General features: G+C 47.8%; 1 protein-coding gene across 1 annotated transcript; it reads right to left on the bottom strand.

Annotated features, from left to right (window-relative positions):
* Positions 1–11,724: 11,724 nt before the first annotated feature.
* On the bottom strand, positions 11,725–17,569 carry Tbcb (tubulin folding cofactor B). The gene is made up of 6 exons (XM_032893957.1): positions 17,217–17,569; positions 16,768–16,911; positions 13,799–13,895; positions 13,208–13,399; positions 12,084–12,156; positions 11,725–11,952 (listed from the first exon to the last, which is right to left on the bottom strand). Exons 1-6 carry the CDS (start codon positions 17,328–17,330, stop codon positions 11,838–11,840), a joined length of 735 nt encoding a protein of 244 aa, XP_032749848.1. The 5' UTR covers positions 17,331–17,569; the 3' UTR covers positions 11,725–11,837.
* Positions 17,570–17,582: the final 13 nt, after the last annotated feature.

The following is a 17,582-nucleotide window of genomic DNA, read 5'->3' as shown; positions in this document are numbered from 1 at the left end:
AAGAGCAAGCATTTCTAAGGTCAGTAGACTCACTAACCGTTAGTTTGTGTGCATGTGCGTGTGCGTGTGCGTGTGCATGTGTGTGTGTGTATGCGTGCGCACAAGTGTTATCAGCTGTAGTGAGCTATGTTGGATTTGGGCCTGGCCGCTTTGTGACTGCATAGCTCAAGGTGGCTACGTGACTCTGGGCTGCATGGCCACAGAGGTTCAACCTTGAAATGACTGCCATACAGACATGAGATTGTTGAACTAAAGCCTCTCCCAGGAAGACCGTGGGAACAATGACAGGATGTTTCAGCCTGAGCAAAACACCGGATGTCCCTGAGCAGATTCCTGAGAAGGGTTCGACCTTTTCAAAGAACATGTCCCCGGAAGACTGTTGCCTCTTTGTTTAAGGAGGACATCTTGCAGTGTAGTGATTCACCTTATATCCTTGGGCATTTCTCAAACTCCCCGACCCTAAGCTTCAGTTCCCGCTTCTATTCCTGCCTCAGAGCTTTAAATGCTGTACATTTCTCTCAATAAACGAGACCTTGACAACAGAATCTTACTTGGTCTCCTTCTTCTCTTCACCCTCATTTGGCCCACAGGTAGAAAGCCCTGAATAACTGGGTCCCCACTGGCAGGGACAATCAGCCCTGCTTCCTAGGAATGAGGCTGCAGCTAGCTCATCAGAGTAGCCAGTGTGGGATTTGAAACTGTGCTGCCGGGGCTGGAGAGATGGCTCAGTGGTTAAGAGCTCCGACTGCTCTTCCAGAGGTCCTGAGTTCAATTCCCAGCAACCACATGGTGGCTCACAACCATCTGTAATGGGATCTGAAACCTTCTTCTGGTGTGTCTGAAGACAGCTACAGTGTACTCACATCGTAAAATAAATAAAATCTTAAAAAAAAAAAAAAAAAAAAAACTGTGCTGCCAGGGGTCAAAGTCTGCAAGTCTGCACTCTATCGCTCACTAATGCTTACTGAGTATAACCTGTTCAAACCACTCCTGTTCAAACGTGACCCCCTTCCTTCCCGCTGACACCCCTGACAGATTTGGCTAATTAGCTTCCTCTCTTTTTTTTTTTTTTTAAAGATTTTATTTATTTTTGTATATTAGTCCCCTTTAGCAGTCTTCAGACACACCAGAAGAGGGCCTCAGATCCCATTACAGATGGTTGTGAGCCACCATGTGGTTGCTGGGATTTGAACTCAGGACCTCTGGAAGAGCAGTCAGTGAGTGCTCTTAACCGCTGAGCCACCTCTCCAACCCTAATTAGCTTCCTCTTCACCCATCGCCAGCTCGACTTACCTGGCGAACTCCAAATCCGGCTATGTTGTTAATAATGGAATATTTCAGGAGAGATTTCTCAGGGATTAAGAGCTGTTCTGTGACAGACTTTTCCAGGGAAAATGTGAACAAACTCACCCCAGATAGGAAGCCCATGACAGAACAAAGTACGGATACCACCGAGGTCCAATTTGGTGAAGCAATGAGTTTTACTGGGTCACTTACAGGAGTCTGGGTGAGGGGTTACTTATGGGAGCAGAAGTGACTCAAAGACATGCATCTCCAAAGCCCACTTTAGCCTATGTGACAACTCACAAAGGCTGCGAACCTGTAGCACAGAGCGCAGCCTGCAGGAGTTCAACAGGTTGGAGAACTTTCTTTTCAGGTGGCTAAGTTGGTCTGAGCCTCTTTCGGGAATCTTGGATGGTTTACTGTTTTTTGCAAGAGGCTTGTCTTGTCTGAGCGTGACAAGCAGCAGGCTTTACACCTTACATACTTTTGGGAGGAGCCTAGGGAATCAGGTCAGTTTCTGCTGTTATTTTCAATTGTTTCCTTTTTGTCTCAATGAGCGCCCCTGGAGGGTGGAACGTTTCAATTTCCCGGGAAGCTGCGCTGTGAGAACACTTGCTGTTCTTGCAAAGGACCAGATTATGTTCCCAGCACCAAATGAAGGAGGCTCACAGTCATCTATAACTCAGTACCAGGGAGTCCAGTGTCCTCTTCCAATCTCTGTAGGTACCAGGGTACCAGGCACACACACACACACACACACACACACACACACACACACACACACACACACACACACAGAGGCAAAACGTCCATACACAGAAAATACAATATTAAAAAAAATACAGCGGGGTTGGGGATTTAGCTCAGTGATAGAGCGCTTGCCTAGGAAGCGCAAGGCCCTGGGTTCGGTCCCCAGCCCCGAAAAAAAGAAAAAAAAATACAAATTTAAGAATCAGGCTTAGCAGGGAGTGGTGGTTCATGCCTTTTATCCTAGCACTTGGGAGGCAGAGGCAGATGAATCTCTGGGAGCTCAATACCAGCCTAGTGAGCTAGGACACGTAGACTCACAAAACTCATAGCTAGGACTACATATATAAAAGGGAGCCCTCCCTCCACCCAAGCCCCGACAAAACAGCTGAACTCAATATCACAAGCCAGTATTTGCAAAGCTTGGTCAGAGGGTAAGGCAAGAAAATTAGGAGTTTACAAATCTACCTTGGCATTCTTTTCTTTTTTTTTCTTTTTTTTTTTTTTCCGGAGCTGGGGACCGAACCCAGGGCCTTGCGCTTGCTAGGCAAGCGCTCTACCACTGAGCTAAATCCCCAACCCCAGGCATTCTTATAATAATAAGCTAACTCACATAATACTCAGAATAGTAAAAAAGTAGGGGTAGAGCCAGGCGGTGACAGCACGCGTCTTTAATCCCAGCACTCCGGGAGGCAGAGGCATGTGGATCTCTGAGTTTGAGGCCAGCCTGGCCTACAGAGTGAGTTCCAGGACAGCCAGGGCTACACAGAGAAACCCTGTCTTGAAAAACCAACCAACCAAACAAAGGTAGGTGCTAGAGAGATGGCTCAGCAGCCAAGAGCACTTATGGATCTGGGTTTGGTTGTCAGTGAGCACACTGGGCAGCCAGCCACTGCCTATAGCCTAGTGTCAGGGGATTGGACATTTGTAGCCTCCAACAGGGCTTGCACTCACGTGCACACACTTACTTCCACACAGAAACACACAGAAACACATCCATAAAAATAATGAAAACACGTTTTAAATTTTTTTTAAGATTTTATTCATTTATTATATATAAGTACACTGTAGCTGACTTCAGACACACCAGAAGAGAGCATCAGATCCCAGTACAGATGGTCGTGAGCCACCATGTAGTTGCTGGGAATTGAACTCAGGACCTCTGGAAGAGTAGTCGGGTGCTCTTAACCGCTGAGCCATCTCTCCAGCCCACGAATTTTTAATAGTGTTTTGTTTTGTTTTTTTTGTTTTGTTTTACTTTGTTTTTTCAGGGCTGGGGACCGAACCCAGGGCCTTGCACTTGCTAGGCAAGCGCTCTACCACTGAGCTAAATCCTCAACTCCACGTTTTAAATTTTTAAACAAAAAACCAAGAAGGTCTAAAAATTTGGTTCAGGGGTAAATATTTGCTTTGAATGCTCAAGGCCTTGGGTTCAATACCCAGCATTGCCAAAACAAACAAACAAACAAACAAACCCTAAGTAAACATAAATAAGAAAATCACCAGTCTGGTGCTGGGAGCGTGGCTCCGTGGTAGTGTGCGTGACTAGAATCCATCAGTGAGAGAATAGGGCGGTGTTCAGTGGGTGACGGGAGGTACACGAGGGCCTGCGTTGCACCCCCAGACGTGAAATTCACACACACAAAGTATGTTTTCCATTGTCACTTTACCACTTGACAACTGGGAGCCTTTATTTATTTTTATTCATCTTTAAAGTTTTCCTGTCTTGAGATTAAAAGTTGTTTATGTGTTTTGCCACATTTATGTCTGTTCAGCACATGCATGTAATACCCACAGATACTAGAAAAGGGCGCTAGAGCCTTAGGAACTGGGGTTACAAACGTTTGTGGGTGCTGGGAATCCAACCTTTAGAAGTCAGTGCCCTTAACCTCTCAACTGCTGAGCCATCTCCCCAGCTCTAAAGGGAGGCTCTTGAAACTCCTGGAAAATTTGTGCTGACGCGTGGTGGATCTTTGTGCGCAGGCTCCTCCTGGAGCTTATAGTGTGGTTTTGAGTGGTCAGCGCACCAATGGGCAAAAACGTAGTCCTCTTCTTGTCCTCTAGAGGTCGGGTCCTCAGTGCTCCCGGATGAACTGAGGTTAGCATGTGTTCCAGTGGAACCTCTAGACGGGAAACTAGTTGAAGGACAAGAGGGCATGGTGGTGCGCGCTTGCAGGGGATGGTGGGATCCTGGCCCCTTTCCGTCTGCTTCCCAGGCTACTGTGAGAGGTGCCACAGGCTCCTTTTGGTGTGAGTTTGTGTCACCACAGGCTGAGATAATAAGAATAAAGAGGACACATAATCACAAGTAGAAATCCTGCAACCAGGAGGAGCTTTCCCCATTTGCCCTATCTACAATGTTTCAGGTCTGGGACCTCAGGAAGTTCAGCAACTCTGCTGTCACTGAGCCACGCCCAGCCTCCTTTCCTCTGTGCTTTGTTTCTGGTAGGGCTGCGGGTTAAAGTGCATGCCAAACTGAGATCTGGAATTTGCATGTCCGTCCACTAAATGGCAGGAAGAGGGGGAGGGTGTCTCCAGGCAAACTGTGTAGCAACACTAAGCAGATCAGTGAGCTCTGGGTTTGATTGAGAAACCTGCCTGGATTGGGGGGGACAGAGAAATCCCCAACATTAACCTCAGATCTCCACATGCATGCCCATATACACAGATGCACACATACCCATGTGTGTCCACGCATGCAAGTATACCTACCTATATGAACTACACACACAGAGACATGGAAAAAACTATCTCAGGTATTTGCCACCACAGGAAGCTGACAAATAAGCCGGTGGGAAAGTTGGGGCAATCCTGTAGCTTGTTGAGTTGAGGGCAGCGGCGGGCGGGGTGGGGTTGGGAGTGGGGGTGGGAGCGGGGTGGCAGCATGCTCTACGCACGTATTTCCTGTAATGTTTGATGGCACCCAGTGTGTGTAAATCAGCGGGCAGGTTCCGCATGCAGTGTCTCCTGCCTGTGTTCCGGGTTGGCTCTGAGTCTCCACCGGTCGAGTCTCCTATCAAAGTGAGCCCACGTGCTTTCCGGTGGGATAGGTAACACCGGCCGTGTGCCCAAGGCTCCCACAGCTCTCGGGCACTTTCATTTCCTGCTTACTGTAGCTGCTCACCATGTTACTGCTTCTCCTCCTTCAGAAGTCATAATTAAGCAATTATAACAATTACACCACTTTCCAAAATGTCATTCGACCAAGAATCCCTTCACGGAGCTAATGAGGGTTATAATTTTACAGGCAGGTCCACGCCTCCTGACTCACACTGTCCAGAGCACACGGGCAGCACAGATATCACATACCTGAGGGCACAATGTTCTCTGGCAGGCTATACAGTGGTATTTACCTGCTTCCGGTAGATGCTTTACTTATTTTCTTCTACTTGTACGTTAGACAAATAGTCTAGCGCTGAGCAATATTCCAAGAGCTTCTTTTACTTTAGTAAGAGAAGAAAGGATGGCAGGCCGGTGCCACAAGATCCTGTTGGAGGTTGAGGGAATGGGTTTTGGTCGTTCTACTGGGTGAAGGATGCTTGTCATTATAAACGGGTTGGTTACAAGTTAATGAATGGTCTTGATCAGGGAGAAAACAAGGCACGGAAATTTATACTCAGGGGTTTCTCTCTTTCCTTTTCTTTTTTTTTTAACTTTTTTTTTAAAGATCTATTTATTTATTACATACACAGTGTTCTGCATATATACTATAAATGGCTGTGAGCCACCATGTGGTTGCTGGGAATCGAACTCAGGACCTCTAGAAGAGCAGTCAGTGCTCTTAACCGCTGAGCCATATCTCCAACCCCCTCTCTTTCCTTTTCTCTATCCTTCTTTCTTATGTAGTGGAGAGTAGTTGAGAAGAAAGAAGGGGAATAAAGATATATGAAAAATAGAAAAAAAAAGGGGGTAGCTTATTGAATCTATTCTTAGGCTGCTTTCTTTCTTTTTTTTTTTTCCGGAGCTGGGGACCGAACCCAGGGCCTTGCGGTTGCTAGGCAAGCGCTCTCCCACTGAGCTAAATCCCCAACCCTTATTGAATCTATTCTTAACTCAAAATTTTATAGCCAATAATCTTATATTGTTATAGATCTTTGTATATTGATACACAATAAGGCTATTTTTGTTATATCATATTATGCATACATGTTTTAAACTCTCATTTGAGGTACTGTACCTAGATAATTCTTTTTTTTTTTTTTTGGTTTTGGTTCTTTTTTTTGAGCTGGGACCGAACAGGGCCTTGCTTCCTAGACAAAGCTCTACCACTGAGCTAAATCCCGCCCCTTAGATAATTCTTAATAATGTAACATGATGTTCTAGTTACTTTTAAAGCTGCTATTGGGGTTGGGAATTTAGCTCAGTGGTAGAGTGCTTGCCTAGGAAGCGCAAGGCCCTGAGTTCGGTCCCCAGCTCCGAAAAAAAGAACCAAAAAAAAAAAAAAAAGCTGCTATTGCAGACTGTTTAGGGTAATTAAGAAATAAGAATTAATAGTCAAACTCATGGTCATGTTAGATACTAGTCTATCACAAAATACGCTTTCTAGGTTGAACAGATAGTAAATGGTTAAAAACAAAGTTTGCCAATTCAGATGTGCTACAGATAAATAGATGGTCCCCCCAAACCTCAGAGACTTACAGAATATAACATTTAAAGATGACTTAGCCTCTTTTGGACAGTGAGACAGGTCTGCTATTCACAGCAGCCTATTTTTACATCAAAGAGAGTGCTGGGCACGGAAGAACCTCCTTATGGCATCCGCTTCAAGGGGGCCACGCTGCCACTGGGCAAAATCTGCCCTGTTTCAATTGCAGACAGAATTCCAAAATGGACAAACATGGATGAAGGGAAGTTGGCTGCTTTGGAAGGACAAGGTAGGCGAATTCTTCATAATTCCTGCTCCATAAACATTTCCATCAGACTCTGGGCCAGAAGGCTTTCTTTTAGAGAAAGTCTGGGGAACTGTCCAGACAGCTCCTCCTCTGTGGTTTCTGTAGCTCTGGAAGCTGCGTCCCTGCACTTCCTGCATACTCAAGCAATATTCATTCCTCCTCAGGTCTCTGATAGGGTTGAAGACTAGGGAGTTACAGTCTCGCAATTAAGCCTAAGTTGGTTAGGATTTAAGAAGATGTCCTAGGGGGTTGGGGATTTAGCTCAGTGGTAGAGCGCTTGCCTAGCAAGCGCAAGGTCCTGGGTTCGGTCCCCAGCTCCGAAAAAAAAAAAAAAAAAAAAAAAAAAAAAGATGATGTCCTGGGCTGGAGAGATGGCTCAGCGGTTAAGAGCTCCGACTGTTCTTCCAGAGGTCCTGAGTTCAAATCCCAGCAACCACATGGTGGCTCACAACCATCTGTAATGGTATCTGATGCCCTCTTCTGGTGTGTCTGAAGTCAGCTACAATGTACTTATATATAATAAATAAAATAAATCTTTAAAAAAAAAAAGATGTCCTTAGGTCTACGAAAATGTTTCTAAGTTGGTAATGCAAGTTATAATAACTCAGAACTCACCAAGATAGGATAAATGATCAAGTACTTTATCGAAAGTTGGCAAACACAGCGGGACTGGACTTTCTTTCTTTTTTTTTTTTTTAAAGATTTATTTATTTATTAAATACACTGTAGCTGTCTTCAGACACACCAGAAAAGGGCATCAGATCCCATTACAGATGGTTGTGAGCCACCATGGGGTTGCTGGGATTTGAACGCAGGACCTCTGGAAGGGCAGTCAGTGCTCTAACCACTGAGCCATCTCTCCAGCCCCTGATGGTAAATCTTAACCAATAGTTTTCAGAAGTGTTCTTAGTGTATGTTGCTTATTATTGTAAGAGAGCCTTTTTATTTAGACAGAAGGGGGAAGTGTTGGGGTTAGCCTGGTGCTAAGTATTCAAATGCTAAATGCTGGCCCCCAAGATGAAGAGATTTTCACACACACGAAATGCTGCTATGTGAACTTTGCTTGCCTTTCTTCTCTGACTACTTAAATAAAAAAGGCTGACCTCCGAATAGAGAGGAGGGGAATAGAGGTAGGCAGGATTTAGGTTACCAGGCTGGGAGTCAAGGGTAGGGACCACAAGGAGTGAGGAGAGGAAAAGAGAAAGCAGCTGGAGACACCAGGGGGTCTGCATTAGATGTGACTGAGTGAATGCCCCCTGAGGACAGGCTGATGGAGCAGAAATAACCTGGGTGAGTCTCCAACAGCAAGTACTGGGGAGCATAGCTGGGAAGTTAGCAGTCTGTGCATAGAAAAATAGCTTAGTGCTAATTTGTCCAGTAAAAATCCACAGGACTTTGCCTCCATTATTGGGGGCTGGCCAGGTCATATTAAGAACTAATAAATTTGGGCTGGAGAGATGGTTAAGAGCACTGACTGCTCAAATCCCAGCAACCACATGGTGGCTCACAACCATCTGTAATGAGATCTGATGCTCTCTTCTGGTGTATCTGAAGACAGCAACAGTGTACTTATATATAGTAAGTAAAATCTTTTTAAAAAAAAAAAAAAAAGAACTAATAAATTTTTTAAATACCCCTTATAAGATTTGGCTTGGCTTACTTTTTTTTTTTTTTTTTTTTTTTTTTTTTTTTTTGGACCTGGGGGCCGAACCCAGGGCCTCCCCCTTCCTAGGCAAGCGCCCCCCCACTGATCTAAATCCCCAACCCCTTGGCTTACTTTTTAAAATACTTTATGGAGGCTGGAAGGATGGCTGCTCTTCTAGAGGCCCTGGGTTAAATCCTAGCCCCCACATGGCAGCTCACAATACTAACTACAGTTCTAGGGGCTCTAATGCCCTCTACTGGCCTCTGTGGGTACTGCATGCAGGCAAAACAAGTGTTGGGGGTTGGCTTGGTACTGCTGTGTATTCAAATGCTAAATTCTGTACCCCAAGATTTGGCTGCCCCAGATGAGAGAATCCTCACACATACCAAGTGATGCTGTGTAAACCCTGCTCCCCAATTTAAAGTTAATTGGTTAATAAAAGGCTAAAGCCTGTGATTAGGCAATAGGGAGAGAAAGGCGGGACTTGAGGATCGAGTGAGGGATCTCAGGAGGGAGCAGAGGGGAAGGAGAGGAGGAGGCTGCCAGGAGAGGACATGGACCATGAGCACGTGGCCAGGAGAAACAGCAAGTGACAAGGGACTTGGCTGGGATGTGAGTTAGACTAGCTCGAAACCTGCCCAATATATAATTCATTTTACAAACAAGTCTTAAAATTCCTGGTCCCTCAGGTCAGGGTCTGCAGCAGATCTCACCGCATCCCCCCTCCCTTCTCTACTTCTCTAGCACAGCCACACTGACAGCTAAGTAAACAGTTGCCTAGAGCTAACGCCGGTCCCCATTTAGCTTTACCTTGTGGCCATGGGTTAACGTTTTGGCTAATGAGTTAGGAACAAGGTCTGAGTTGTGCCTTTTCTACTTCATCCCTTCTCCCCAGGGTCTTCCTAAATTTATTTTATGTATATGAGTACACTGTAGCTGTCCTCAAACACACCAGAAGAGGGCATCAGATCCCATTACAGATGGCTGTGACCACCATGTGGTGGCTGGGAATTGAACTCATGACCTCTGGAAGAGGAGTCAGTACCCTTAACCACTGAGCCATCTCTCTGGCCTTCTCTCCCTCCCTCCAGGTTTTTACTATAGCACAGGATGGTTTGGAATTCATAACCCAGGTTATTATCGCCACGGCTAACCTCCTGCCTCCACCTCCTGAAGGCCAGGACTGCTGTGAACCCCATGCCTGGCTCTGTGGCTCTTCCTTACAGGCAAAGGCTACCCCCTTCTGGCCTTCCTAGGGGCTGGAATACCCCCAGATTTACAGATACGGACACTGGCTGCTGACATTCGGAGGTCATTATACCAGCTCTGGGGAGTGTGTGAGCCTTTAAAAGGAAAAGAAGAGAAACTTCAGGGCGTGTTTGCACCACGTCTTTAGTTCCAGCACTTAGGAAACAGAGGTATAGAGGATCTCTGCGAGTCTGACGCTAGCCTGGTTGTCTTAGGATTTTACTGCTGTGAACAGACACCATGACCAAGGCAACTCTTTTTTTTTTTTTTTTTTTTTCTTTTTTTTCGGAGCTGGGGACCGAACCCAGGGCCTTGCACTTGCTAGGCAAGCGCTCTACCGCTGAGCTAAATCCCCAACCCCTAGGCAACTCTTTAAAAAAGACATTTAATTGGGGCTGGCTTACAGGCTCAGAGGTTCAGTTCATTATCACCAAGGTGGGAACTTGGCAGTGTCCAGGCAGGCATGGTGCAGGAGGACCTGAGAGTTCTACATCTTCATCTGAAGGCAGCTAAGAAAAGACCAGCTTCCAGACAGCCAAGACAGGGCCTTAAAGCCCAGGCCCACAGTGACTCACCTACTCCAACAAGGCCACATTCACTCCACTTTGGGCCAAGCATTCAAACCAGCACACTGGTCTACAGAGTGAGCAAATTCCAGCAGTGGAGGGTGTGTGTGTGGGGGGGGGGGCACAGGGGGGGGGGGGTGGGGCAAAAACAAAAACAGGAGAGGCTTAAGAAATGCTGGGGTTGGGATGGCTCAGTGGTAAGCAACCAGCAAATTCGGTCCCCAGCTCTGAAAAAAAAAAAAAAAAAAAAAAAAAAATGACAGCTGGCTAATAATGATGACTGTTCTTCCAGAGTCCTGAGTTCAATTCCCAGCAACCACATGGTGGCTCACAACCGTCTGTAATGGGATCTGACACCCTCTTCTGGTCTGTCTGAAGACAGCTATAGTGTACTCACATGCATAAGATAAATAAATAAATCTTAAAAACAAATGAGAAGAAGGAATCGGGCTTCCATCTTCCTTAAGCTCCGATTATTTGGGGCTGTTACAGCAGCAGAACGCTTAATTATTAATTTTTTTAAATAAGTTTTTTAAAGATATATTTATTTATTCTATGTAAGTACACTGTAGCTGTCCTCAGACACACCAGAAGAGGGCATTGGATCCCATTACAGATGGTTGTGAACCACCATGTGGTTGCTGGAATTTGAACTCAGGACCTCTGGAAGAGCAGTCAGTGCTCTTAACCGCTGAGCCATCTCTCCAGCCCTTATTTTGTATTTATTACAAATTTATTTTATTTTTTGGTTTTTAAGACAGGGTTTTTCTGTGTAGTCTTGACTGTCCTAGAACTCATTCTGTAGACCAGGCTAGCCTCAAACTGAACCCAGAGATCTGCCTGCCTCTGCCGGAGTGCTGGAATCAAAGGAGTGCGCCATCACTGCCTGGCTTCGGAATATTTAAATTCTAAAAGAAATGTGTGTGGGTACGAGTGCTGTGTATGCAGGAAGCTGCAGTTACAGCTTTGTGAGGTGTCTGAGGCGAGTGTTGGAATGGACTCTGGTCCTCTGCTGGAGCAGCAAACATCCTTAACCACACGGTCATATCCCAGTGCTCAGGATATTATCTTAGTAAAAGGGACAAAGCCACCTCTGGGAGTCCTCCAGGTGTCACCATTTTGTCCAAATGGTGCCCCCCTCCCCCCTCCCCTCTGAGGCAGGGTCATTTTATGTGCATCTTGCTCTCTTGGAACTCACTTTGTAGACCAGGCTGACCTTGAACTCACAGAGAGCCATCTGCCCTTGCCTCCCAGTGCTGGAAGAATGCTGGGATGACCACCACCATACACCATCACGAGTATTTTATTATACTCTTCCTGGGATCAAGAGACTTCCACAACCTTCTCCATCTGCTTAATTTAATGCACAAATCTCAGAGGAAAGGTGCCACAGGCATTCAGAGGGGCTGTGTCAGGGATGGGGCCGGAAGGGATAGGGTCTCGTGTCCATCAGTGTCACATCTCGTCCAATCCGTAATCTTCCTCTGGGAAATCTCCCACCGTGACAGCCGCTGGCTTCACAAAGGCACCGTACTTGGCCTGGCATTCAAAGTAGCGTTTCCCATTCACACTGTGGGCAAGATGGGAGGTAGTGGTGAGGGGAGGCTTCCGGTCCACGAGCCGGTGTGCGCAGGCTCAGCCAGCAGCAGAGGTGGACTTCCACGTCCACGCACGAGCATACGCTCAGCGGCAATACGTTACCTGCCATCGTTTTTTCCTAATGGCTCATCATATCGGACACCAACCCAGTAGCCTGGCTTGAAATCTGTGAGTCCTGTCCGGGAGAGAAATCTCAGTGAAACCTCTCCAGTAAGCTCACTCCTTGTTGGCAATTTCTGGGGGAGCGGGAAAGCCATCATGGAGACAAAACCTTCTACCTCCATTGCTTATACTCATTGGTCAAACAGAGGGTGAAGGCCTAGGGAACTGTCACCTACCCTCTAGCAGGCTACTTTGTGTTGTTACCATATCATAAGGAAACTTTCTCATGTGCCTTACTAGGATGCCTTGTGCTTTGGTGCTCCTGGAAACCCATCCCAGCAGAAGTCAGGTAGTTAGCCACGAGAATCAACTGCCAGGCAGGAGCACTTCTTGTACCTGTGTATGAATCTGTATGGTGTTTAGAAGCTGCCCCTGGGATGGACCCCAACATAAGAGAGACACCTGCACCAATATAAGAAGCTCTTTGGCATGAGACTTCCATTTCAGTGGGGTTCGAGTAAAATTTAAGTTCCCAAGATCTCCCTGGGAACTGACATCCTCCTTGACAGAATGAGACATGTATGTGGGGCTGACATCCTGGTTGGCCAGTTAAGACACTAATGTTAGGCAAGGTACATCCCCTACCATAGATAAACACCCCAACCAATGGGAACAGGGTAAGTACACAACAAAGACACGTTCCCAAGGAAGTCCCCTATCCCTAAGTCCTGATTAACTTGGCACAGATGTTTACGATTTTAGGCTTAAAAGAAAAGCCCTGTATGACCTTAACTCGATCACGGTTCAGCTCCTGAGTCTGTCCCATGGCCCTGATTGATCAGCCTTGGGTTGTGGCATTCAATAAACTATCTGACTGAGATTGGAGTTGAGTTTGTGAGGTGACTACCAGACCCCAAGAGATGGCCGCCTCCTCACTGGAAGACTTGGGTGTAGATCTGTGAGCTTATCTTGCCCCTGGCCCTCTCCTTCCCTGCCGAATACCACCTCCTCCATGATGGTGCATGAGTCCAACTGGCCATGCTCTGACTCTGGAACCATGAACCAAAGACATCTCTCTTTATACCCTATCAAGTTTCCAGTCGCAGGAACAAAAAGACACGTACCTACATACATGACAGTGCCCCTGCGAAGGGACTGGCCGGGTGCCCGCACCTCACAACGGCTCCCCACAGAGATGGCACTGGCTTGGGCTTCCTCCTCACTGAGACGCTGGGCAGCCTCTGCCTCTTGCTGGGCCCGGAGTTCTTCATTGTACGGGCCTAACTTGCTGCGCTTCATGAAGGATCGAACTGTGTCTGTGGGCAGGGAGGGGTGGAGTCAAACTTGACCTTCAGAACATGTTTTGCATCTCCTAGCAACTCAGAACTGAGGGGATGGCGCCTACCCCCAGCCCTCCTCCTCCACACACACTCTGGCCTGCCCTCTGACCTGTCCTCCTTGCCCTGGCACATGCCCCATGACTACCCTCTCAACGCAACCTCAAATCGCCTCAATTCCCCTTCCTTCAAAGCCCCCATCTGCCTGCCTGACCTCACTCCCCTCCTCTCCCAGTATCTATGCCCACCATCAATCCCATCTCACCCTCTTCCGCCCTCCAAGCCCGGGCCCCACTACCCAGGCTGTGATGGCCCCGCCCTGCCTGCCCCACTGTCTGGACCCACAGGCCCTCCCAGCCCCGCCCATGCGTTCTGTACTCTGTCTCCGTTCGTAAGCTTCTGGTGAGATCTCGTATTTCTCCACTTTGGACACGTCCTCATATTCTCCGAGTCGGACACCACTGTGGTCAATGACCTGTGGTAAGAGGAGAGGGGTCAGGCCGGGGAGACATGGGATGCTGGCGTGAAGGAACACACCGGCATAGCCTGGAGACTATGGCAGGACAGTCAGGGGCCACTTCCTTTTCTCACGCCATCTTTGCCTTTGGAGATGCATCGGCCCCCAGATGTCCTCCACACACTGGCGTCAACACCACTGATGTGCCCATGTCCCTGAAACCAGCTGCAGAGCTCAAGTCTGCCTCACACCCTTCCTCTCTGGACCCTGTGATGCTCCTGGGTTGACTCCAACCTCCAGAACCAGGATCATCTGGGTCACAGCCTTCTTTCTGGTCTCCCTGTCCTGCCTGTCCTCTGTCTGACTGCCCACCCACCTACATCCCGAGGGTACCCATGAACACCTGAGGCACAGCAGATCCTCCTGGCTCAGAGCCCTCCCACCTTCCACAGTCCGTCCCCAACAGCTCCAGCAGTTGCTGTGGCCCCTACCACTTGAACATTTTCACACACCATGCCCTTCCCTGCCTCTTCCAACCCTCTTCTTGAGGTGCTCCCAGAGCAAGTGCTCCAGGAAATGCTCAAAGATCTCACTGAAGGCTGGCCTCGGGGATGCCAAGCTCTCCTGTGCCATCCTCATCCCCCCAGATTTCCCCTTTAGCTTACACTGCCACACACACTGGGTAGGGATAACCTGGGCCTTCTGCGTCATGGCTTGTACCAGGCATTTGATGAACCAGTAACAGAATAATTGAAAGACAGGGAAAGAACCAGTTCTCTGAGGCAGACTTCTGAAGTCAAGGTGGCCCATGTCAAAATTCTAGCAAGAGTTCACTCTTAAGAAAGTAAATTCCAAGGCATGGTGGCAACACACGCCTTTAATCCCAGCACCTGGGAGGCAGAGGCAGATTGATCTCTTGAGTTCGAGGCTAGCTTGGTCTACAGGGCAAGTTCCAGGACAGCCACAGTTACACAGACAAACCATGTCTTGAAAACCAAAACAATAACAACAACAAATAAAAAATTAAATTCCAGTTTTGGGAGGGTTGCCCAGGCCTGCAATCTTACCACTCTGGAAGTGGCAGCAAGATGATTAAGAGTTCAAGGACAGTCTGGAACACACACACAGGAACACACACAAATCGAACTGCATAAAAAAAGAACAAACAGAAGAAAACAACAACAAAAAACAAATTCCATCCTGAAGATGAAGTTTTTTTCTTCCTCAAATGGAGACAACCCAGCCATGGTCCTATGTTATAGGACCAGCCCCCATGTTATACTGGGGGTTCAACAACTCAGCAGTGACTCAGTGATTCATCGAGGACCCTGTCTGATGACAGAGTAGTGAGTAGTGAACTAAATGAGAGAGACGTCTGCCCTCCTGGAATTCTAATCAGGGAGATGGACAAACCAGACCAACGAGAAAATCCATTCTATGCTAGAACATGATGACAGCTAAGAGCAAAGCAAAGTGGAGAAAGAAGCCAGGCGGTGGTGGTGCACACTTTTAATCCCAGCAGTCAGGAGGCAGAGGCAGGTGGATCTCTTGGTGTGAGGCCAGCCTGGTCTACAGAGAGAATTTCAGGACAGCCAAAGAAACCTTGACTCTGGGGAAAAAAAAAGAAAGAAAGAAAGAGAGAAAGACAGATCAAATTTTTATACTAAGCCATAATCCCACTTGGGAGGTAACAGTCAACCTGGGGAATAGAGAGTCAGCCATGGCTACACAGAGTGTTTTGAGACCAATCAGACCAATCAGGGCTACATGAAATTATCTCAAAAAAACAAAAGAGACGCTGGAGAGATAGTGTGACAGTTAAAGAGTAGTATCTGCTCTTGCAGAGGACCCAGGTTGGTTCTCTGCATCCCAAGGGCAGCTCATAAATAACACTTATAATTCCAGTTCCAGGGAATCCAGTGTCCACTCCAGACTCCATGCATATACACGCACACAGGCAAAAAACTGATAACATGCAGCAAATAAAATAAATCTCATAACAATAAAAACACGGAAGGACAGAAGGACAGCTGTAGCGAGATGGTCAGGGAGACAGAGATGGCAGCTCCTGTACCAAACCTGGAGTTCAATTCATAGGACCCATACAGGGAGTGGAGAAAAACAAGCATGTGGTACCATACCCATGTGTTTGCACCATGGCGCACAATAAATATAAACGAAACAAACGAACGAAAAAGAAACCACTGACTCTTGTAATTTTTTTCTGTGCTGACAATCAAACTTTTTCCTTTGCGTTCTCTCTTCCCTTTACGTGGGTCCAGGAACTGTACTCAGGTTGACAGGCTATCTTTTTCTTTTTTAACAGCGTCCGACTGATTTTCTGCAGCTCACCTCCTAACTCCTCCTGAACACTGAGACTACAGGTGTGCCTCATCACATGCCATGATAGAAGATGACACCTTCAGTAAGTGCTAAGAATGGAGGCAGAGCTCACCTCAAGCAACAGCAGGGCAGGGACTGAGTGGGGGAGGTGGGGAGAGGCTGAGGGCAGAATGACCATCATGAGCTGATACACACAGAGGCCTTCCGTGTTCACCTCAGTTCTTTACAGCTCTATACTTTCTTCCTCTCCATGTACTATCCTCTAGATATCAACTCAAACATCCATTCCTCCAGGAAGCCTCTTCAGATATCCCTAGGTAAAGCCTGGCACCTCTTCTGAATTTCACCACTCCCCTGGGTTCCCCCTAAGCCAGTCTAGACAACTCTGGTCTGTTACTGTCTACTGAACATCTAATTCTTACCAGGCTGAACTGGGGGTTCTATGAGGATAGGGCCTCTACTGGTTATCACACTGGGCAAAACATAGTATTTGTTGAATAAATAAGTGAATGAATGTGGTGCGGGGTCCCAGGTAGGGTGGCCTCACATGGATGCGGCAGCCATCATCCACAGGATAGGAGCCCAGCAGTGCATCCTCCTGATCCAACTTGCTGTAGAACGTGTCGTCAGCTCCATACAGCTCCAGTTCCATGCAGGAAGCAGGGCTGCCCACCACCAGTTCCAGTTTACACTGTGGCAAGGAGGCAGGATGAGGAGAAAGGCTGTCAGAGGCCTTATCTTCAGACTTGTAACAACAACCACCAAAAAAGATCCACCTTGGACCAGTTCCTCCTGGACCCGCCCCCTCGGCTCTCAGGAGCTTCTGATGTACCCGGGCCCCGCCCCTACCCTGTAGACTCTGTTCTCTGGGGCTCCCAGGGCTCGGAGGCCGGTCGCCAGGCTCTGAAACCTTACCTCCAGCTCCGCCCACTAGTTTTTAGCCCCTACTCCCTTTTCTTTGCCCCGCCCCTGCGGACCCCGCCCCCATGGCCACACCTTGAACTCTGCGATGGTGAGGCTACGACTGTATCGCTTCTCCGAACGGAAGCTGTTGAGGGAGCTGCTGATGAAAACCGTCACGGTGGGCGCCGATGTCCCCGACACCTCCATCTCGCCGCGCCCTGTAGTGGCCCGCGGTCCGCTTCAGCCGTCTCACACCGGCTCCGCAGTGGCCGCCGCTGCTTCTGGGATATAAGTCCCGCCCTCGTCCCGGAGTTGACCAATGTAAGCTCTCCACCTAAGATGACCAGCCAATCGCTGTCGCCCTTTCTCCACGGACAGGCGGATCCTCGGTTGCGTCCAACCAATCCCGAGAGGCCTTCCGTGGCTCTCGGTTCTTCCAATAGCTGCGAGGGAAGCAAG

Source organism: Rattus rattus, chromosome 2 (genome assembly GCF_011064425.1).
Source record: "Rattus rattus isolate New Zealand chromosome 2, Rrattus_CSIRO_v1, whole genome shotgun sequence".
Taxonomy (NCBI): Eukaryota; Metazoa; Chordata; class Mammalia; order Rodentia; family Muridae; genus Rattus; species Rattus rattus.
This window is presented reverse-complemented; position numbering and strand designations above follow the sequence as displayed.

Coding starts and splice junctions, on each gene's coding strand:
- Tbcb (XM_032893957.1), bottom strand. CDS start 17,330: ATGGAGGTGTCGGGGACATCGGCGCCCACCGTGACGGTTTTCATCAGC. Junction 13,400..13,798: donor AGCTTACGAACGGAGACAGA/GTACAGAACGCA, acceptor CCCTGCCCACAG/ACACAGTTCGATCCTTCATG. Junction 12,157..13,207: donor GGGCACTGTCATGTATGTAG/GTACGTGTCTTT, acceptor TCTCCCGGACAG/GACTCACAGATTTCAAGCCA.